Below are 23,922 nucleotides of genomic sequence, written 5' to 3'. Positions count from 1 at the left end.
CATGAAAAGTGTTAAAAGAAATAACTGAACACACAGATCAGAAGCATACAGGTCATTAACATGCATAAAACACATCCCTGTAGTTTGTCGGAAGGGACCCTCAGAGGATGGGCACAGCGCAGGGCCCAGAGCCAAAAAGAAGGGTTTCATCTGGCACAAGCACATTGATATAAGCTGGAAAGTATTCATAAAGACATCTTCACAATGTCTAAAGCTTCACTGGAGGAGAAAGCCAACTTTATAATATGGAAGTGAGTCAAATCTTGTTTTTTTTTTTTTTTTTTTTTTCCCCTTTTGCTAGCATCGGCATTGAATTCCCTCAGCTGAGTTCAGCTCGGGCAGCTCATGCAATCCTTCCTCACCCCTCACCCCCAGGGCAACCCAGTGGGGTGAGTTCAGGCCTTCAGAAAAGCACAAGACAGACGAGAGTGTCACAAGTGGGGACAATGGGTGCTGCTTCATGAGATTCCAGCAAGGTGACCTATTCAAACACATCATCCACTTGGTTGTAGGACAAGTCTGACTCCACCACCCCAAACCCTTCATAACCAAAGTTTCTTTCACTTGAGGATGTATTGCTTTTCTTCCTCTTCAAGGGCCTTCCCCCCTGTGGTTGGGGAGGCTCAACCACCACCGAACCCACAGCATCCAGTCCTTGGCCAAAGGGAACCTCAGCCCTACCCCTCTGGGCTGCATCCGAATGATTGGCCGGGGACAAAAGTCGGTCGCTCCTTAGCCTTTTTCGTATGTCTTCTTCTTTAGTCTGAAAAGCAGTATGAAAGAATAAAAATGAGCCCAAATAACTTCCTCCTGAATATGCCTGAAAAGAGCCTGGGTGGCTTTTCCATTTCATCACTGGATCACTCAACAAACATTAGGTTGAGGCATGGCAGTGGAAGGCAGACACAGGCCAAGGTAGGTAGGCCTTGGTCTCTCTGAGCGGCCAGGTAAGGGGTGGAGACAGGGGCTGGTGGCCCACAGCTGTGAAGGTGGCCTCCCCGCAGGATGGGGGACAGAGAATGGTGGGGACTGGTGTCCTCTGATGGTCTGCACGGCCTTCCCTCCACTTCCAGCCTCCACCCCACACCTCCTCCCACTCCCACCCCAACTGGAGCCCTTTACTTTCCACATGAAGAAAACCCCATCCTCAGAAGTGAGCATTGCTTCCCGAGGCTACATCGATGGAACCAGCATCTGGCCAGCTTCAAGCTGTTGCTGGACTCCTCCACCACACAAAGAATTAAGGTAAAATTAAACAGCACAGGAAGCCCACAAGTACTTAATTTGAATCTTAGAGCAGCAGGTGGGAAAGGCCCCTGGAGCGCAGGTCAGCGGGGCGCAGGCTCCCGGGGAGCTCGGGTACCTTCCTGCGGCTCTCCACCGCCCGCATCTTCTCTTCCAGATCGTTCATCGTGAAAGCCTTTGCTTCCTTTTTGATCTTAAGCTTTTTCAGCCTGGCTGGTGGCTTTCTCAGCGGCATCGTCGTGCTTACCTGGAGGAAGACAGTTTTCCAAAGGGAGAAATGGACTGTATTCACTGGTGGAGGAGAGAGCCAGGAGGGGTGCGGAACACGGTGCAAATGTCGATCCTAAGAATCTAAACAGATATGTTGGCAGAGCTACAAACCACAATGTGGACGCTGGTAACAATAGAACTAATTCCTTAAAAAAAAAAATCTATTAGATGCCTAGAAGGGGAAAAAAAACAGGCTCTTCCTGAAATCCATGAAAAAATGCAAAGGTGTTCTGGAACCCCATGAAGGCTCACAAGAAGAAAACATTTGGGAGAAGAAGCACAAGGCAGATGAGCGATGAACACGTAGTTCATGGTAAAAACTGAAATCTGGGGGCGCCTGGGTGGTTCAGCTCATTAAGTGTGTGCCTTTGGTTCGAGCCATGATCGCAGGGGCCTGGGATGGAGGCCCCCTCTCCCTCTCCCTCTGCCCCTCCTCCTGCTTGTGTACTTTCTCTCTCTCAAATAAATAAATAAATAAATAAAATCTTTAAAAAAATACTTACATCTGATAGTATTGTAATATTCCACAGGCTCCAAATGCCTTTCATTTGGGATCGAGATGGGTTTTTCTGGGTCTCGTGCGGGAGAGAATTCACAATTACTGAGCAGCGACACTGGGCTAGCCTTTGCTGTCAGTACTTGGAGAAGGTTCTCATGACAGCAGGACAAATCCCCAACTATTTCACATGACTGACTACCCTCTCTGTAGTTCAAGGCAGCGATAGTGACGTTCTGATTACAATTTCCAGTTATGAAAGAATTAAATTGTTGTAGAGGGTTTGTAAAGAAAGTTCTAAATACGTGTTTTTTCTTTTTAAAAATTAATTTTTCATAACCTACGTCGCTCATGAAAAAGTAAAGTGATATATAAATAGTCTTCTGTTTAACCACCTGGCCCCCTAGTTGTATTCATCAGCATGAACTATTTGAAAGAGTCTGGTATGTGTCTTCTCCACACGCATGTACTCATCTACCTTTGTATGTGCAGGACATCTGTAACGTTAAACCAAACAGAAATGGGATTATACCCCCACCAGGCTCTGCAATTTGCTTTCTTCACTTGGTTTCTTATGGACATCCTTCGAGGTCAGACTATATAGATTTATGACAAGTGGGGAAGGTCTCAACGAACTCCAGGGCTTCATTATAAATAAACTGATTATTCTAGGCAATTTCTCTAAAGACTCATAAAGATCAAGAACCTATTGATATCCGATGTAATATCTAAGAGACCGTCTCTTTATGCTGTAAAACTGCCAGTACTGAGAAAATACACCCAACAGAGAGGTAGTAGCCTAACATAGTAGAAAAAGATACCAGAACAAGACTCAGACAGACCTAGGTTTGAGCCCTGGCTTGGCCACAGGGTGTTTCTGTGGCAGTTCTCAAGCTCCGTAGGCCTTGCTTTCATCATTTTAAAAATGGGGTTAACATTTATTTCACGGGATTTTCTATTTTAAGGAGTTATACAGTAATCACTCAGGAAATGGTAATTACATTTCATTCAGTGAAAGCAGTAACTTTTAAATCTTAAAAAAAAATTCATTAAAAGATTTTATTTCCTTGAGAGAGAGAGAGAGAGAGAGTGAGAAAACACAAGCGGTGGGTGGGGGCAAGGGGTGGGAGGAGAGGGGAAGCAGGCTCCCTGCTGAGCAGGGAGCCCAACATGGGGCTCCATCCCAGGACCCTGGGATCACAACCTGAGCCGAAGGCAGATGCTTAACCACCCGAGCCCCCAAGCAGTGACTTTTTTTTAATGAAGTTTTAAATTTTAATTCCAGTATAGTTAACATGCAGTGTAATATTATTTCAGGTGTACAATCTAGTGATTCAACACTTAAATACACCACCCAGTGCTCATTACTGAGCCTTCCTGAATCCATCATGTGTTTCCCCCATCTCCCATCCACCACCCACCTCCTCTCTGGTAACTATCAGTTTGTTCTTATAGTTAAGAGTGTTTCTTGGCTTGTGCTCTCTTTTTTTTTCCCTTTGCTCATATGTTTTGTTTCTTAAATTCCACATATGAGTGAAATCATATGGTATTTGTCTTTCTCAGATTGGCTGGTTTCTTAGTATAATGCTCTCTAGCTCCATCTAAGTCGTCGCAAATGGCAAGATTTCATTCTTTTTTATGGTTAATATTTCATTGTGTATATATACTACCTCTTATTCATCCATTCATCAGTTGATGGACACTTGGGCCATTTCCATAATTTGGCTATTATAGATGATGCTGCTAAAAACATTGGGATGCGTGTATCCCTTTGAATTAGTGTTTTTGTATTTTTTGAGTAAATACCCAGTAGTACAATTACTGGATCATGGGGGGGGGTCTATTTTTAACTTTTTGAGGAACCTCCATACTCTTTTCCACAGTGGCTACATCAGTTTGCATTCCCACCAACAGTGCACGAGGGTTTCCCTTTCTCCACATCCTCACCAACACCTGTTGTTTCCTCTGTTTTTGATTTTAGCCATCTTGACAGGTGTGAGGTGATCTCTCATTGTGGTTTTTTAAAAAAGATTTCTTTATTTATTCATGAGACACACACGCACACACACACGGAGGCGGGGGGCAGAGACACAGGCAGAGGGAGAAGCAGGATCCATGCAGGGAGCCCGATGTGGGACTTGATCCTGGATCCTGGGATCACACTCTGAACCAAAGAGGACACTCAACTCCTGAGCTACCCAGGCGCCCCATCTCATTTTGGTTTTGATTTGCATTTCCCTGATGATGAGTGATGTTGAGCAACTTTCCCTGGGTCTGTTGGCCATCTGGACGTCTTCTTTGGAGAGATGTCTGTTCATGTCTTCAAGCACTGACTTTTTTCAATGACAGCACACAGAATCATCACCAAGTTACAGTATTTGTCTTGAATGGTAGGAATGGAAACCCAGATCACAGGGGCCAGCAGGAGGCCTGAGCTTTAACCTGAGTTGACCACTAATTCCCACGGTGTCACCTGAGACAAGGTACTTCTTTTCTTTGGACTCTTATTTCCTCACATGTAGAAATAACGAAGAGGGTGAGAACCACGGGGTTCCTTTCAGCTTTAAGAACCATGATTCCCGGAAAGCCTTTCAGAGGGAAGCATTTGTTGAAGTTTTGGCTCAGTTACAGCCATCAGACAGTTTTATGTGGTGAGAAGTTTTTCACTACATGAAAACTGCGGGCTGTTTGTCAAAGCAAGCTCCCCCTCCCCCATCACTGTATTATTTTTATGACAATTGGCTCTCAGGCTCCCTGCTGGCAAAAGCCATTTGCTGCAAAGAGGGATGTTCTTGCTGTAGTGGTTCAGCTAAAGATACTGTGAAATTAGTATGAAAACAGTTTTTTAGGGAAGTTCACTCATCGAGGGCTAAAAGAACATGAAATGCTAATCCCAGATTCAGTGAAGAAAGACTGTAAGGCTTTACACAGAAGTCTGAATCTTGACTAAAGGAGTAGATAGGAAGTTCTGAGAGACTTGGGATTTCTGGTCTGGGTGGACTCTTCCTGTGGCTTTCTCCTAGCTATACCTACAAAATCAAGTACTTCCTCTCACTTCTGGAAGTTAATCCTACCTGTGCAGGCTTCATTCTTTCCTGAGTTTGACATTTTAGGTAAAAGCCTTGCAAGACCCAAAGGAAAATATCTGCATTCCTTTCCACTGGATTTTATGAAGTCAGGATTTACCAACTGTTGGCATTTAAAAATAACAATGGTCACATTACACATAGAGAAGTGCTACTACTAGAAACTCTAAAAAACCGGCCTACAAAACCTACTGAAGTTACTAGTTCAATTATTGTCTTTAAGAATACCAGCAGAAGTATTGCCACCCCAAAGATGCTGTGATAGGGTTTGGAACTTGTTTCCAGCCAACCTTGCTGGCAGCCACTCTGGATTCCTTGGAGCTGCCCTAATTAACTGTTGACCTGCAGATGAACCCACCTTGGCCATGTTCCCTCACCAAAGTCTGGTGCCCAGAATGGGTCAGAGCTTCTAGGAGACCTGCCATTCCTGCCCTGTCCCTGTGAGACCTCCCAGGCCAAGCCACCACATTAGTTGGCATTAATCCTACCAGGTGCATGTTTTCCTCCTTCAAAAACTCCCCAGGAGGTTCAACAAATACTGTTAGAGACTCTGATGCAAGAAGAATCAATTTCCTGACTGCACTGAAGGTTACCAAGCACAGAGGTTGCCCAGAGAAGGGAATCAACTTTGACCAGAGACAGAAGGAGTCGATAGAGAAATTAGAGTCTTATGTTTGGAGACCCTGGGCATGCTAAGAGGCAGGGAGAAATGAGTTTGGGATAAAAGATGCCTCAAATGGATGATACCAACGTGGATTAATGAGAGCCAGTTACATCTCTTATAGAGATCTATACCAATCCAAACACATAGCTACATGTGTATATAAAGTCTGTACATATTTATCATACAACCACTTAGGTCTCTTTAGAATGTTTTAAAGTATCCTGAAAGATACTCTTTGTCTGATATTTCACTTAATATTATATTCCTTACATATCATTACAATTCCTTCCAAATGAGAGTAAACTCTTAGTACGAATCTGCTTGGAAGCATGTTATCTACAGTGAAGGGGGAGGCACTAGGGAATTGCTGTAATACTTGCCAACAAGCAAATGATAAAAAGAAGAAAAGATGAACAGGGGCCTGAGGTGGACAAATACCCCTGTGGGCCTCCAGGGAGAGAGACTGGCCCGCAGGCTGGTCTCCTTATTCAGTGGATGAGTGGAGGACCCTCAGTTTATAGCATCTTTTCTTATATTTCACTCTGCATGAGAAGCAAAATAAAGAAGGGGATGGATCTAACATTCACTTGTATTTATACTCTTGGTCTATATAAGAAATCTTGTTTTTAAAGTTTTCTCACATTTATTATTCCATTTCTCCCCTAATGTTTGATTTAAAAGATTTTTTTGGTACCAAAGAAGAAATTGTGTCACATGTCTAGTTGGCTTCATCGCACTGTAGTAACTAACATTAATATCCTTTTGCTTTGTATTTTTAGCCAATTTTATCATCTGTTCTTTTTTTTTCTGAAAAAATATTATTAAATATTGGATAGTTAAAAGTGTGAACTGCCTAATAATATTTCTGCTCTCAGTATGTTCCTTCTTTCAGGATTTACTCATCTTTCTACATTGGCCTCCTAACTTTTCCTAAAATATGAAGATGTCTGATATACATTTGCTCTCAGCTACACCTGAATTGAGAGACTCTACCTCTGATACTGAGCAATTCTATCTCTCCTTCATTTCCATATATTCCTAGGTATACCCTTAGTCCTCTACCTGAAAATATGTTATTATAACATTATGATAACATATTTATAACATTATAATAACATATTTTCAGGAAGGTTTTAGAGTTCATTTTCATAGTGAATGGGGGAATTTAATTTCAGAAGATTTAATTCTGGGGTGCCTGGATGGCTCAGAGGTTGAGTGTTTGCCTTTGGCTCAGGTTGTGATCCCGGGGTCTTCAGATTGAATCCCGCATCAGGCTCCTTGCAGGGAGCCTGGTTCTCCCTCTGTCTATGTCTCTGCCTCTCTCTGTGTGTCTCTCATGAATAAATAAATAAAATCTTTTTTTAAAAAAAGCTGTAATTCTTTCCAGCTTTAGGATGAATTAGACGGTTGTGTGCACACGTTGGTAGAATCCTCAGGGGTGGTTCTCAACCTGGACTGTCCACTGGAGTCACTTGGGAGCTTTCAAAAACACTATAGCCAGAGCTCACCCCCAGCCACTGGTCCCAGGTGGGACCTGGGCACTGGGGTTTTTAAAAGCATCCGAGGTGATTCTAATGTGCAGCCAGGTTAAGGACCATGGCCCTCAGCAATAAAACACAGCTGTGTAGCTGTGTTGCTGCAGGTCTGGATTATGCTGGGACATCACGACCTAATTGCAAAGCAAAAAGCAAAAGAAATGAAATGTGTTATTCTTGCCTACCTCTGTGGTCCTGCCACATTTAAATCTTTTTGAGAACACTCCAGCTAGGCTCCTAACAACCATTCCATTTCTATATCATATGAACACAGTCCTCATCCTGGGCTCACTTAAAGATGTCATTGAAAGTCAAGCCCATAGTTTTCATTTTTCAATAGATACATTTCTTTCACAACGTAGTTTATGTTAATTAACCTTGTCGGTGCCCTTTTAAGGAAGGTCTCAGTCTGAACTCATTCTTCTCTGGCGTTTGAATCACTGAAAAATGTTTTAATTCTATTCCCATTGCTGTTAGCATCAGGGTTCTACAGCATTTCCCTAAAGGAGGCATCACTTAGCTACTGAAAGTTTCCACAATCCATCCTCCTCCAGATTACTCTCCTGTCTTTTTCCTTTTGACACAACTTCCTTTTTTTCTGACCCCTGGAGACTCACCCACAACTAGGAAAAAAAATCTCTCCCCTCCTTTTCCATGTTAAAGACCCTTCTTCTAGTACTTTCAAATAAGATACGGCATTCTAAAGTGCCTTGTATCACAATAGCGTGGCCCAGACGTAAACTGCCATTTTACTGGCATTATCTTTTCCATTATATAATCTCTTTTTACCTTTCCTTGCCCCCTACATCCGCTTATTATTGGCAGCCTGATGATATCATTCATGAGGCTTAGCAATCTCCTGTCTTTTCCCCAAATACCTTCTGCAGGACTTATTTTCTTCTTCAAAAGAAAAATGCTACTTTGGCTTTTATTCATGAGTTCTCAGCATTTCCTACACCCAGAGAAGGAAATTACCTTTATTCAAATACTTAAGTGACTTGGTCTAGGTGGCAAACTTGATTTACATAATGCATTTTTTTTTATTCCCAGTTGATTGTTTTCTACAAGACTGGGATGGGCAACCATGGAGGAGCCTTTGATGTTAACCTCTAGTCCCTATTTCCATCATTTCTGTGTCTTTCTTTTCTTTCTCATTCATTTCTCCTTAGGTTTCTTTTCTCCTTAATTCTTCTTTTCATCTTGTTGAGGATGACTAGGGCTGCCTGGGAGCTTTGGTTAACAAGCAAACAAAAGAGAGAACAGAACAAAACAGCAGCAACAACAAAACCTGCCGTCCTCTTCATGGGTTTAGACAGAACTTATTAAAAAATTAAGGACTCGAGACTTGGGCCACAACCAGTTAAAATCAAAATTAAAATACTGCTCACACTATGATGATCAGTTGGATGAATCAACAATGAATCAACAAGGAAAAAACAAGAATATGAGGATTTTTGTCATTGTATTCATTTTCTTATGTTTGACCCCAGGTTGTGTAGATATACATGTGTAAGCATATCTATTATAGTTTTGGCAGTCATGCCTATTTTCCTATTTCCTATTTTCCTTAAATCAGAGTTCAGTTTTATAGTCATAATACCTAGTATACAGGCAATGCTTAATAAAAATTGTTCAAAGAATGAAGGTATGTTATTCAATGGGGCTTACTGTCTCTCAAATTCAGTAAAACCCAAGATATGTTTTGTTGGGCTCATTAATCATTGAAGATTGGGGTATTCTTGGGCTGTCTGGGTGGCTCAATCAGTGGAACATGCAGCTCTAGTCTTGGGATCATGAATTCAAGCCTCATTTTGGATGTAGAGATTGCTTAAATAAATAAGCTTTAAAAAATGAATAGAGTACTTCCTAAATCTGTAGAGAAGGATGATGTGTTGACAGGTGAGAGAATTTATGGGAGAAAAACTGGCTTAGCTAAAGGTCACAATTTGCATGTTGACTCGAAGATTTTGGGGATTCTAACTCGTGATCGATCATATTCTATTGCTATTATTAACAATAAGCTAATGCTAATTATGGAATTACTTGCCATGACATCATAGGATTCTCCATTTCTAAATACTTTGCTGTGGCTTTGTATTATTCCTTGAACAATTAATTCCTCCAGAATGTCTGATGACTTTTGTCGCTCTCGGCTTTCTAGGGGTTGGGGTTTATGGATTAATCCACTGGTCACTAGGTCTAAGGGAAAAGAAAAAAGAAAGAATAAAAATTTAAGTATGAACATTTTATCAATCAGATGCTAAATAGATGCCTTATAAATCATGCTACTTAACTAAATCTTAATCTCAACACTCTTACCTACATATGTTTCCATTATAAATCTTTGAATCATTTCAAGTTCAAATTTTTAATGTTCTTACAGAGGATACACATCAGCATAATATACTATTTACTTAGCAGGCCCCATATTAACATAACAAAAAGTCTTTTTCATGTGCTGCTATGTACTACTTTTTTGTTATAACAACACTTATACACTTGAGTATGACTACTTGGGTTCTTTACACTAATTATGAAGCTAAAGCGCAGCTAAGCAGAAGATATCCTTCCAGTGACTCCTCTGAGTTGCAGTTTGGTTTCTATGCTTTGTATACAAAGGATAAACAGTGTGATGTTGCCAAGAGACTTCTAGTTCTGCAACCTTGAGTTTACAATGACGCCATCTGCTAAATCTATGTAAGAGCATGCTTTTTTGAAAAGGGTATTTGAACCAAATCACAATTGAAGTCAAATGATATCAGCTAAATATTTATTATTGATTCTAAAAATGGCACTGAAACATTTTCTTGGGAAGCCTTTATAACCAGTACTAAGCCTCCCCACAGCTACAAATCACCCAATTCTACAAACAAGCAAGCAAGCATCTGTTTTTACAGACTCACATCATACAATAAAGGTGCAATGAGGAGTCCTCAGACGTGAGCTACCTTCTATTTTGTAATCATCGGGAAGTCCTGAGAGTAACCAAATTCATCCCATCTAGTAGACAGAGTCTTTTTATGAAAACTGATCTCACTGGTTAACAAAGACAGTTTTCACGAATGTGCAGGGAAAAGATTGCAAAACACACACACACACACATGCACACTAACCAGATGTCTCTCACTTCAGAATATTCACAAATCAACTATAATCTCATTTCTCGTCCAGTGCTGTGTCTTCTAGTGTTTGAAATAGACTCAATGTTCACTTTAAAGAGCTATATACAGATTTTGGTACAGAATGGCAAAGCATGTGTTTCAGGTGGGTAAACTAGTAAGCTAGAGCTTGAAACAATAGAAAAAAACTCAATAAAAAGAGGTAAATTATCTTCAAAGAATTAGAAGGATTTTTAAAAGATATTTATTTAATTATTCACGAGAGACACAGAGAGAGAGGCAGACATAGGCAGAGGGAGAAGCAGGCTCCCTGCGCAGAACCTGATGCGGGACTCCATCCCAGGACCTCGAGATCACGACCTGAGCCAAAAGCAGACACTCAACCACTGAACCACCCAGGCATCCCAGAAGGATTTTGTTTTTTTTTTATTTTTAGAAGGTGGGCTTATCTGGAAAGGTCAAAATAATAATTAACTATTTACTGAGCACTTATGTGCCTGGCATCATATTAGATATTTTATATACTTTATAACATTGTGAATTCTATGATTCTCTATCATATAAATAAACTATATGAGAGAGGTGAATTAACTTGTGTAAGGCGACATGAGTAAGAAGAGAACCAACTAGGATTTAAATCCATGAATGTCATACGTACTTCAGTACCTATGTTCTCAGCCACCTCACTGCATTCTCTAAGGTCAAGGAAAGAGCTCCACTGTGTGGTCCATTTCCCTCCCAGGATGTTTCTAAAGAGAATGTCATCGTTGATGACTATCACTAACATTATACAATTGTTACATTATTAAAATGATTATGAAATAAAAAAATAATTAACTATCTCAATCAATTATTTTTCTGAGTCCACCCAAATGCTGGCTGGACATTGACAGTGGCTGACCTACAGCGAGACCCCTTGCTATGGCAGTCATTGCAACTAAATCCTCATGATTTCCTGGGACACTGAAGACGATTGGAGGAGTGTTTGAAAGTGACATTAAGCTTCTTTCAGCTTATGAAAGTAGTACATGCTTATCATAATAAACTTGGGAAATATAGAAAAGAATAAAAAAAGGAAAAAAAATGCGATCCTCTTACCATTCAGAGATTACCACGATTGATATATCAAATTCTATTTTTGCAAATTTGACATCATACTGAACATACAATTATGTTTCCTATGCATTTAACATATAAATTAGCATTTTCTCACAAGGTTAAAAATTCTTCATAAGTGTCAAGAGTGAAGCTATACAAGAAAACGAAAGTAAATTCATCTTTAACTCTGGCATAGGAAAAGGCTTTCTAACTATGACTCAAAATCCAGATTCAGTAAAAGAAAAGATTGATAAATTTTACATTAAAATAGTTTGCAAGGCAAAAAAGAAAAAAAAAAGCAATAAAGTTCAAGTGCAGACATTGCGAACCTCCTGATTTGATATACTAAACAGAGTACAGTATCATTTTTGGTATTTTTGCTCAAAATGGATAACCTGAAACTAATCGTGAGGAAATACCAAACACAAACTGAGGAAGTTTCTATCAAATAAAATGGCTTATATCTCCAGATACATCAATCTGATAAAAGACAAAGAAAAGCTGAGGGACCGGCTCCAGATAAAAGAAGAAAAAGACCACATGATACCTAAATTAAACATGAGATTCTGGATTAGATCTCGAACTGGAAATTTATTTATAAAGGACATTTGTGAGACAATTGATACAACTTGAATATGCAGATGAGATAATGCACTGCATAAGGGTAATTTGCTGATTGTGATCCTTGTACTGTGATTATACAAAGACTATCTTTGTTTTAGGAAACATACTGGTGTACTTAGGAGTACAGTGTCATTATGTCTAGGATTTGCTCTCAGAAAAAAAAATCTATGTGTGTGTGTGAGAGAGAGAGGGACAGAGAGGGACCACGATGCATACAATTATATCACATACAATAATGTATAATTAACATTATGATGTTAGCATTTAGGGAATCTGGGGGGAAAGAATACAGGTATTTGTTTTTTTGCAACTTTACTTACATTTGACATTATTCATAATAAGAAGTTTGTTTTTTGTTTTTTTTTTAAAGGAAAGACTTGGGAAGTGTTCCCGTGAAACTTGAAATCTGTAACAAATACTCTAAAGACGGGCAGAGCAGGGATGCAGAAAAGAGACAGGAAAGAAATCAGGCAGAGGACAAATATAAAGCTTAGGGCACTGGCTCTTATTCATTCCATGGCAAAGTCTCTCCTGGAAACTAATCTACACCACATTTTGGGAACACCTGCTTTATTATTTTTTCAAAGACTTTATTCATGAAAGGCACAAAGAGAGAGAGGCAGAGACATAGGCAGGGGAGAGAAGCAGGCTCCCTGCGGGGACCCCAATGGGAGACTCAACCCAGGACCTGAGCTGAAGGCAGATGCTCCACCACTGAGCCACTCAGGTGCCCCTGGAAACACCTGCTTGAATATTTCCACTCCTTCTACAGGCTGGTGTGTCTGACAGCACTAGCCCGCTGGACAGAGTGACTGATGGTACCCCAGGTCCCTGTGCAGTCCTGACAGTCCTTAGTTTGTGAGCGCCATAGACACTGTCCAGGAGGGATTCCCAGCGACAGAATTATCAGCAAGAAGAACTATACATTCTGGCCTGACACGCAGAGAGAGGAGGGGCCTCTCTGCTGTCCACCCCCCACCCTTCCCACCGTCCTCTGAGGTCACGTCTGCCTCACATCAGAACCACAAGATCAAGGCTAATCTGAAATCTATCACAAGTAGAGTGAGCCACCAAAGTCCTAGGGAAAGAATCTCATTTACAAACCCATCTATTTCCTAGGGAAGACAGGACAGTGGCGAGGAGTGACACGAAAGCCTTCCCCTCAAATAAAACAGAGCACATTCCCTTGAGTTCTGTCGAGTTCAGTTTGTCTCAGAAGCTGACAAAATATAACTAGGGGCTCTTCAATCAACACCAGGGGGGTAACTTCAGTAAAGCCAAAACCACCATGGGAAAAACCAAAATAGTTTCTAAGGGGCACGCCAGGTCATAATCACTTGTTCCGTGTTTCTGAAAGATGATTGTTTTGTATACTTGGTGATCCTTTGAATGGGAGACAGAGGGGAAACAGTTTGATGTAGGTTTTCTATATATTTTTTCAAATGTAGAACTTTCTCTTGGAGAGATGTGAATACAGCAGAAGTTTACAGGAATTTCACCACAGCCTGTGTGACTCCTATTCCCAAGGCCTATTCCCAACTGCCAGCAAGGGCTCTCGGCTTAAAAAAAAAAAAAAAAAAAAGAAAGAAAGAAAGAAAAAGAAAAAGAAAAAAAAACAAGATGGTTTTGTGTGTGTGTTTTTAAAGACTTTATTTATTCATGAGAGGAGGCAGAGACATAGGCAGAGAGACAAGCAGGCTCCCTGCAAGAAGCCTGATGCAGGGACTCGATCCCAGGACCCCGGGATCACAACCTGAGCCAAAGGCAGATGCTCAACCACTGAGCCACCTCCCCAGCATCCCCCAAGATGGTTTCAATTGTTTTATCTACAAGATGATTAATGGTTCGCATTATTTATTCAAATAATGAAGGCCTAAAGCCACACCTTAATGTCTCAGAGATAGGGACTTTGCCATCTGGGGCACTGCCTGGCCCACAAAACTGTGATGAAAGGGTTGTGAACACACATCATACAATGTAATGATGAATATAAAAATGAGGGCTGTTACCTGAATTTATTCTTCCGTTTCTTTCACTAAGTGATGGGGAACTTTCTGGTATGGTTCCAGGTAAGCTTCCCAGGTTTTCCAGGCCGTTGGGGCTGCTCCTTGAATCCTTGGGAAATGCAGCTTCATCTTGGGGCCTGCAGCCCTCCCCAGAATGAGTCACGGGGATGTCAGCCTGCGAAAGGGAACCGTTTCATGAGAGTCAAGATTTCTTAGAAAACAGTTTCTTTAAGGGCCTTGAGATAGCACTGATTATCCTGGATTACCCAGGTGTAACCACCAGTGTCCTTACAAGGCAGAGGCAGACAGAGACGTGACTACAGAAGTGGAGAAGGTGATGTGCCAGGAATGCAGAGACTCATCAAAGATGTTACTGGCAGCGGAGGGAGGAAGGGCCACCTAGCCAAGGAGTGAGAGCAGTGCAACTCTAGAAGCCAGGACATGCAAGGAAGAGGATTCTTTCCTCACAGCCCCTGAAAGGAAAGAGCCCTGCCAACACCTTCACTTGAGCCCAGTGGAACTGATTGTGGACTTCAGATCTCCTGAAGTGGAAGAGAATAAAACTGTATGGTAGTGAGCCACCAAATGTATGATAATTTGTCATAGCAGCCATAGAAATGAATATAGTGTCTACAGGAATCTATCAGATACAAGCTACTATGCTGAGCACCCCAGATGACGCCACAATTAAAGCGTTAAGCGTGAAAAGTAAAGATATCGCTGTGTAAAAAAAAGGTTTTTTTAAGTGAAAGTATCTTTATTGTTTTTGTTGATTAAAAAATACAGGCTCCTTGTAAACATAAATAATATATAAGGAAATTATTGATGATCAGTCTATGTGTTGACTAAGCTAGTCCATATAGTATTATTACTCAATCAAACATGAATCTAGGTGCTGTGGTGAAGGTATTTGGTAAATGTGGTTAATGTCTTCAGTCAGTTGACTAAGTAAAAGAGAGTATCCTTGATAATCTGGGTGGGCCTCATCCAATCAGTTGAAGGTCTTAAGAGTAGAATTGAGATTTCCCTGAGGAAGGAGTTCATTCTGTGGACTGCACCTTCAGTGCCAGCCTGTCCTTTCTGACCTACTTATGCTATTGTGTGGATTTTGGACTTGCCTAGCCAGCCCTCATAATTGCATAAGCCAATTCCTTGTAATCTATCTATCTATCTATCTATCTATCTATCTATCTATCTATCATCTCTCTCTCTCTATCTATCCAGCCTCCAGCCATAATTTTGATTCTGTTCTTTTGGTAGAAATAGAATGATCAGAAACACAGTAGAAAGTAAGCACCATTCCCTAGACAAATGCACTATTAACATCTCAGTATGTAACTTCTCAGATGTGTTTGCTCAAAGAAATATAATCTTTAAAAACAAATTGGAATTGGCTAATTAGCACCTGAAAAGATGCTCAATTTCACTAGTCAGTAAGGACTGCAAGACCAAAACCAGAAAGGGAGACTACCTCACTTCCACCAGGATGACTATAATGATAAAACCACAGAATAAGTGTGAACAGGCATGTGGAGAAAATGGAACTTTCATACAGTGCTGTGGGAATGTAAAATGGTGCACCCACTTTGAAAAACAGTTTTCTCAAAAAGTCAAAAAGAGAGTTAGCCTTTGATCCCAAAACTCCACTTCTCAGTATATAGACCCAAGCAAAATGAAAACATATGTCTATACAAAACCTGGCACACAAATGTTCAAAATTAATATTCATAATATCTAAAAAAGTAGAAACACCCCAAATGTCAATCAACTGATGAATGGGTAAATAAAATGTAGTCTATCCAGACCAAGGGATATTATTTGGCAGTAAAATGAGATAAAGTACTGATGTATGCTGCTACATAGGTGACATTTGAAAACATTATGCTGAGTGAAAATAGCCAGATGTAAAGATCGATCCATTTACCAAACATTCAGAATAGGCAAATTAATAGAAACAGAGTATAAATTTAGTGGTTGCTTAGGAAGTGGAGGTTGGCCACTAATGGATAGTGGTTTCTTTTGTGGGGAGGATAAAACTACTCTAAAATTAGATTGTGGTGATGACTATGGAGTGTGCATTTTAACTGGGTGAATTGTATGATATGTGGATTATATTTTAATAAAGATATTTATGAATCAAATAAATCAGGCTATATATTAAATGGTATTGTATTATATTTCTGTAACTTGTTTTTTTTTTCATTAACAATATATCAGAGACATTTGCTTATATCAGTATATATAGGTCTACCTCATTCTCCTTAATGGTGGGGAGTAGTCATTTACTTGATGACTGTAGCATAGTCTATTACATAATATACCACAGTTTGTTTAACCAATTCTTCTTCTCCTCTGAGTATTTGAGGGCCCCAGGATCCCACCTCCAAACCCCACTATTTCCAGCAATGCCCTGAAACACTAAATACCACATTGTATCTTGTTGGGGCAGCAGAAGGTGTCGAAGAAGAAAAGATGCTTGAATTGGGTCTTGATGAATGAGTTTCCAGTTGGCAAGATGAAAAGGTCATTATAGACAGAGGCTAAGCACAAACGAAGCCAGGATATGAAACAATATTGTGAGCATATGAACTTGAATTCTTCCAGTGGAGCAGAATCAGAAGAAGGCAGAAAGGGTAGGTGCTGAGGTAGGAAAGAGAAGTTAAAGAGTTTGATTTTATTTTAAATGTAACAGAAATCCTACAAAGGAAGTAAAATAAAATGATCAGGAATGTGTTTTTAGAAAAATCACTGGGGTTAGTTCAAACTAGGGGAGCTGAAGGAAGCAATGAAGAGACAGAGGAGGGCAGCCAGTAACAATGATGGCAATTGTCCAGGTGAGGTCCTATTGAATATGAATTAGGACAGTGGCAGTGACACTGGGAGATAGAGATGGGCCCGGAAACATTAGGAAGGAAGACAGCACACTTCTCAGAACTTCCATTTAAAGGAGAGGGTTTTCTCTGGTTAAAAGTTATGACTCCAGGAACTAAACAGAAAGCATTTCGTTTGGGAAAACTGAATTAAAGAAATAGGACATCAGCATGAAACTCTTGGTACTCCCACAATAAAAATCATGGAAATTAAAAATATATATATAAGCACATTTGTTCACTTTCTGGAAGCTCTCCAAAGTACTTTCAAATCCCTCAGAGGCTAAAGTAGAAATCACAGCAGCTAGGTCATGGCAGCTCCAACACCTTCAAGGTCTTGTCATTCAGTTAGGGATTCTCCTATGTTCCTAGGGAGACCCACATAGCTCCTTATCACCATCTTTACATAGCACAATCGCTCCAGCTAAATCAACATCACTTCATTGTGCTGAGGGTTAATTAGTTCTGTGCTTCAAGATTACACGGGAAGGCATGAAAAAGCGACCAACTGAACAAACAAACCAGTAAGCAAACAAAAAGTCAACAGAGTTGAAATACAAATGGCATAAGGAGAAAGCATGAGAGCAACTATGTGCTTTTCTTTCCCTCCCTGTTTGTCTTTCTTCATAGACACAGTTACTGCCGTGTAGTTCCTGTACAGAAAGCTGACCCAGGAAAAGTCCTAACGTATATTATGTATTATTATAATTATCCTATAACTAAAATCTTATTCTATCAGAGTCTTTCTCTTTCACGTGCGCAGACACATTTATACACACACATATCACAAATATATAAAAATATATATTGTTACATATAACAAAAGAAAAGGAGACTGATGCTTTTTCAGGGGCTCACAGTTCATACTGAGGGTAAAGCAAAGATCGTGTTAGGTATTCTTGCCCCTCTTTCCAAATAAAATACTAAAAACCAGCATCTGCACTGACAGGTAATTTCACAAGTTGTTTTGTTTTGCACACCCTTTGTTTCTTGAGCCTAGCAAGGCACAGAGTTAAACACAGGGATGAATTTTGCCATTTAACATTTCCCATTGGAGACCTTGAAAAATTAAACAACAACAACAAAAATGTCCATATTGGAGCTGAGAGCAAATTTGAATATTCTCAATTTCAATGGTAGTTTTTCACAAGTGCCACAACCCATAATGATCTCCCAATGGCTTCATCAAAGCCATGAATGCTTCACCCATGTATGCTTCCTTAGATCCAGTCTGCCTTCAAGATCTGTTAGCGACCACAGCTTAAATGGTAACAGATGAAACACAATCTTTTGACATAAAATAACATATACCAGCCTTCGGCCCTCATGAGCAGAAATGTCAAGTTTTTCTCTTTGGAAAACTAAGAATGCCTTTCTAATATCTATCTATGTGCAACACATTCTAGAAATTTTAACCAAATTTCATAACCTAGGCTTGAGAATAGACAGAGTTCAAAGACCAGAGATATTTACAAATTAATTATATTATTTATGCCTCTCAGGGATATGGCAAAACAGTTTTCTTGTTCTTTTTAATTCACGCAGGGTGTATATGTTCACACCAATGAGAAGTCTATGGTGCTGGCGGAAGGGGTGGGGAGGTGGGCGGGAGGTTTTATTTTTTCTTTGAGATGCAGTTGTAGCAGAAATACAGATTCAAGAAGTTTCCATATTTTGTATTGGTTCCATACATCAATGATTCCATACATCAATGATCCATACATCAATGATTTATATACATCATTGTCTTGGGGATAAAATCTTATCAATTTTAGTCTGTTTTATATATTTTTAAAAATATTTTATTTACTTATTCATGAGAGACACAGAGACAGAGGCAGAGACATAGGAAGAGGGAGGAGAAGCAGGTTCCATGCAGGGAGCCCGATATGGGACTCTGGTATCATGCTCTGAGCCAAAGACAGATGCTCAACCACTGAACCACCCAGGCATCCCAAATCTTATCAATTTTAGACAGAATTGAAAAGCAGTGAATGCTAAGCTAGCAGCTACACATGGGAACCATCAGCATTCCAAAAAAGGTATTACTTTTAACTACAGAGAGAGTTGTTTTGTTTGTTGTGGGTCTGGAGGTACTATAGGTTGTGTTCTAAAGCTTTTGGGAAACACATTGCCAGTTTGGAGTCATTTGTCAAGTGTCCCCTGAGCTGGAATCTTAAATCACATTATTGGCAGGTGCATTTTATAAATGTATTTGTCTTTAGACATGTAGGAAAAAACTATTCTTCAAAACTTGATTTTTCTAGCTTACATCTAGTGAGTGGTAAAAACAAATAGCAACCCTCCAAAAAACACCCCGGAATATCATCTTTTAAAATTTTGGACTGGTCAAGGTCACTTAGTCCTGTTTACTGGTGATAAATAAGACTTTTCTTGTCAAAGATTAGGTAAGATCTGTGAAAGGTCCTTAGAGATTATCTATTTCAATCTAGTCTGTTCCCTCTCATAATAAGCCCGGAACTCGGAGTTCATCATACAGAAGAACATTTCTCCAACTGAGAAAAGTTTCCAGGGTTTTTCTAATTATGCATTATTTTATTACTGTGTCTTTTTAGCACTTTAGACTAAGATACAAGGGAGGAGAAAGCCAGTAGGCAGGTCTCAAGAAGTTCGACCCAGAATTTTTAAAGTTGTACCACTACAAAACATAAATATTTCAAGCAAGCAAGCATGTTCATCTCATTTTAAAGACACCAGTGAACTACTGAACTTTCAGCCTGTGCATTTAGGAAGTTAGCAAAAGCAGCAGTGTTCTGATAGCTGGAGAGCGTTTAATTAATAATTATACATTTGCTGGATCAGATTTCCAAAGTCAAAGTGTTTGGGGTGGGGAAGGATGGATATGCCTGAATCGACTCTGAGTCGATTCCAGGCTATTTTAATATTGAATTTCCTCCTTGCTGACTGTCATTAGTTTAGTTATGTGACTAGGAGATAAGAAGATACCAAGCAGGAGCCAGGAGGGACATGGAGTCACTCAAGCAATGTTTGTTAGCGCCTGGTCTGCATCAGGCACTGTAGTAAGCGTGGGAGACACAAAGACAAAAAACCATTTCCTGTCCTCAAGAAGGTAGTAACTCAGGATGGGAAGCAGATAAGAAAACAGAAAATAAATACAATAGATGTTTTGAAACATGGTAGGAGAAGGTGTAAGGTTAACTCTGCCAGCATGGTGGCAATAGCAGGGGTGAGGGGGACAGAGGCAGGAAGGGGGTCTTGAGTTGTCTTGAAAGATGGGTATATATTTGCATGCGGTCCCTCAGGGAGGAGGGGGGAATCTGAAGGGAGGGTAAGCAACAGGTGCAAAAGCATGGAGATAGAGACCGAATGGGTTTGGAGAGCAATGAGTAGTGAGATTTGAATGAGAAATGAGTGTGGGAAGAGATGAAGCAGGGGAATGTGACAGGAGGCAGCTCAAGGATGGCTGGTAAGATGCGCTAAGGATTTAGGATTTTATCTTACATAAATCACTGTGATAACGACAGTTGTACTAACTCATATTAAACACTTATTCTGTGCCAGGCATTGGTATGATCATTTCCCGTGGATTTAATCTCTGTTGACAACTCTATAAAATAGCTAGTATTAGAATTACCCTCATTTTACAGATAAGCACAGAGAGGTTACATAACTTGACCAAAGTCACCCAACTAACAGTGAACCCAGAAATCAAACTGAAGTAATGATATTCTTGACCACTGGTTTGTATAACTACCTAATGGGTTGGCAACTGTTTAGTCACCAGAGGATGACATATCAGATTTTACCTTAGAACAATTGCTCTCAAGGTCATGCAGAAGCCTGGAGCACAGGTCGGGGTGGGCAGTGGAGGAAGGATCTAGAGAGACCAGTTAGGAGACTCAACAAAAATCCAACAGAGAGGTAATGACTTTCATACCCAGGGAATTCAGGAAAAAACACAGAAACCCTCCAAAGCCTGAGGAAGCTTGGCTTATAGGGACCTAATGGATCTGACATGCAGAGGATTGTCTTTTTAGCATTTCCTCCTGCTCTATGCAACAACATCATTTTCAGTAATAACCATGAAATGAAACAAATGATAATGGCCAGATAAGAAACACGAATAGTGAAAATTTCCTTCTGTGGAAGTCTTATACACATTCATGACAGTAAAGTAAATTAAAAAATAAAGATTTTTTCGTACAAAAAAGACAAAGGCACAATAAGTTAATATTTTAAATCACGTTAATATAGTTTTTGGAAAAAGGGAGAAAATGTATTCCTATATATTCATCCAAAGCAGTAATGAGTAATAAAGACGACCAAATTGTTTCTAAGAAGCCCATAAATCTATGAGGCAGAAGGAGCTTTTTTTAAAAAGAGGATTTATTTATTTATTTGAGAGCCAGAGAGAGAGCCAGAGAGAGCACAAGTAAGAGAGAGAGAAAGGGTGTGTGAGCACAAGCAGGGAAAGGGCAGAGGAAGAAGCAGGCTCCTGTCTAAGCAGGGAGCCCAATGTGGGGCTCCATCCCCAGACCCCGGGATTATGACCTGAGCCAAAGGCAGATGCTTAAGGGACTGAGCCACCCAGGCGCCCCCCAGAAGGAGCTTTAAACAAACATTTACCACGTGAGAAGGGAGCGTCACAGGGGTAGTGTTTGGGCTCAGTGCTGAAGGATAAGTAGGAATTCATCAGGTGAGCTGACTGGAAATGGGAGTCTGGGGAGGGCATTCCAGGAAGAGGGAATGGCATGGGGAACAGCATGGAACCATGTTGATAACTGGAGGAAGGGAGCACTGCAGGTTCCTGAGGAAGAGCCGAGAGTCTGCAAATGTTTGTAACTGGACAAGATAATGTTAGAAAGACCAGCGGGACCATGTGTAAAAGGTTTTGCACACTCCAGGGAATTTTTTCTTAGAAAGACAAGTGGTAGTGTAGGACGCAGATGGGGTAGGGTGCCAATGGGAGAGGCAGGAAGACCCAGTAAGAGGTAATAGGACCCTAAAGTCAGAAGAGGCAGTTGGGATAGAAAATAGAAAACAGTGTCACCATGGGTGGGCACCAGGGCCTAAGCCCAAGTCTCTGGTTTGTTTTATGATGTGCTCCAAGAACCCAGCATGTGTGCCACACACACAGTAGGTGCTGTAAGTGGCACCAAATGGCATCTTGCACTTTGTCTACTGAAAGAAAGGTGTGCTCTTTAGACAGTAGCTCCAAAAAGGTCCTTTCGAAAGGGTGACCGTAAACCCTGGTTTTCTGCAGACTGTATGAGCTTAAATCAGGCCCGGCCAATTTGTTAATAGTGTTCCTTTTCACTCTTAAAAGTATCTTGCTTTGATGACAGATTATATGGTAATATTACCTTTGGGTGACCCCTCTCCAATGTATACCATTGTGGGTTCCCAGCTTCATTCGTGGAATACTGATGGTGGTGAGGATGGGGAGACATCCTGGAGCTCATTTCTGCCGGGACCAACCCATCCCTTCATGCCCCACTCTGGAAAAAATTCCCCTTTGTGTCTCCAGAAGAATCATGGGGTTTGCAACCAAGAGGGAGAGAGAAAGAGAGAAGAGAGAGAGAGCATTGGAATGAGAGTCTTGAAAATCAGATTCTATCTCCGGCTCTGCCCCCAAATAAGCAGGGCAGCCTCAGGCAAGACGTCCACCTCTCTGGGTCCTCAGGGGGAAGCGAGAGGGCACAGCCAGACGAAGGCCTCTAAAATCTCTTTGAGCGCCAAGTAGTCCTCAAAGGGCCCCCTTTCCGGAATCCAACGGAGTGTGACGGCTCCCAGGAGCTCCGCTCAGCAGCCCCAGCTCCGTACAGAACACACCTGCTCCCCCTGCCTCTGCTCGAGGTGTGATCACCTTCTCAGGCTCTTGAAACACAAAAGGCTCTCAAAGCTGGGCCTCTGGCCGCAGGAGTCTGGGGAAGGGGGCAGTTGCCCCCAGCCCGCCCACCCACTGCCGGGCACCCAGCTGCGGGCCACTCCAGCCCCGCTCCCCGCCCCAAGCCTGGCAAAAGGCTTTCTGCCCACTTCGAGGTCGTGCGTGTTCGTTTTACCTTAAATCCCTCTTCCCAGCCCTTCCTGGGCGCGGGCACGCGTCTCTGGTCCTCCGCAGCCTGGGAAGGTCCGCAGCCCATGCTCGCCCTCCCGGGGTGCCCGCTGCTGCGCCCCTGCGCCCCCGCCCCGCGGCTGCGCCCCTGCACCCCCGCTGCTGAGCCCCTGCACCCCCGCCCCGGCTGCTGCGCCCCTGCACCCCAGCTGCTGAGCCCCAGCACCCCCGCCCCGGCTGCTGCGCCCCTGCACCCCAGCTGCTGAGCCCCTGCACCCCCGCCCCTGCACCCCCCGCTACTGAGCCCCTGCACCCCAGCTGCTGAGCCCCTGCACCCCCGCCCCGGCTGCTGCGCCCCTGCACCCCAGCTGCTGAGCCCCTGCACCCCCGCCCCAGCTGCTGCGCCCCTGCACCCCCGCTGCTGAGCCCCTGCACCCCCGCCCCAGCTGCTGTGCCCCTGCGCCCCCGCCCCCGCGGCTGCGCCCCTGCACCCCCGCCTCTCCCACCTCCCGCACCCGGAGCCCGGGCTGGAGGCGCTCGGCAGCCGGGCAGTTGCCGGGATCTGTTGCCACAATAAACCGCCAGACGCAGACGCGGCCCCGGCCCTGCGCGGCGGCGGGACTTGAGTGACTGGAACCTGGGAGATCCGAGGCGCCGGACTCACAACTCGGATGCGAACCCCAGGGAGTGACGGGTGGGAGGAGCCGCCGCCCGGCCGAGTCCGCTTTCCAAAGGGCCCTCCGGGACGCTGGGGGCCGTGCGGGGGGCGGGGGGGCCCGACTGGCGCCAGCGGCTCCGAGGGGCGGGAGGTGCAGACGGACAGACGGACGGACCCCGACGGCGGAGTCACAGGCCGACCTGGGGGGGACCGT

The 23,922-nt window shown here is 42.2% G+C and overlaps 1 protein-coding gene across 4 annotated transcripts; it reads right to left on the bottom strand.

Moving 5' to 3' along the window:
• Nucleotides 1-263: 263 nt before the first annotated feature.
• Nucleotides 264-23,691, bottom strand: STMND1 (stathmin domain containing 1). 4 transcript variants are annotated; one of them, XM_025443933.3, is made up of 7 exons: nucleotides 23,557-23,691; nucleotides 22,359-22,493; nucleotides 20,802-20,872; nucleotides 14,147-14,318; nucleotides 9,344-9,495; nucleotides 1,364-1,492; nucleotides 264-763 (listed from the first exon to the last, which is right to left on the bottom strand). In XM_025443933.3, the coding sequence occupies exons 2-7, from the start codon at nucleotides 22,387-22,389 to the stop codon at nucleotides 482-484; spliced, it is 837 nt and encodes a 278-aa protein (XP_025299718.1). In that variant the 5' UTR covers nucleotides 22,390-22,493; nucleotides 23,557-23,691; the 3' UTR covers nucleotides 264-481. The 4 variants fall into 4 exon arrangements, with proteins under 4 accessions (XP_025299718.1, XP_025299712.1, XP_025299732.1 ...); XM_025443927.3 differs by lacking the exon at nucleotides 23,557-23,691 and having other exon boundaries at nucleotides 22,359-22,953; XM_025443947.3 differs by lacking the exons at nucleotides 20,802-20,872; nucleotides 22,359-22,493; nucleotides 23,557-23,691 and adding an exon at nucleotides 23,058-23,180.
• Nucleotides 23,692-23,922: the final 231 nt, after the last annotated feature.

The sequence above is a fragment of the Canis lupus genome, chromosome 35 (genome assembly GCF_003254725.2).
Source record: "Canis lupus dingo isolate Sandy chromosome 35, ASM325472v2, whole genome shotgun sequence".
Classification (NCBI taxonomy): domain Eukaryota; kingdom Metazoa; phylum Chordata; class Mammalia; order Carnivora; family Canidae; genus Canis; species Canis lupus.
This window is presented reverse-complemented; position numbering and strand designations above follow the sequence as displayed.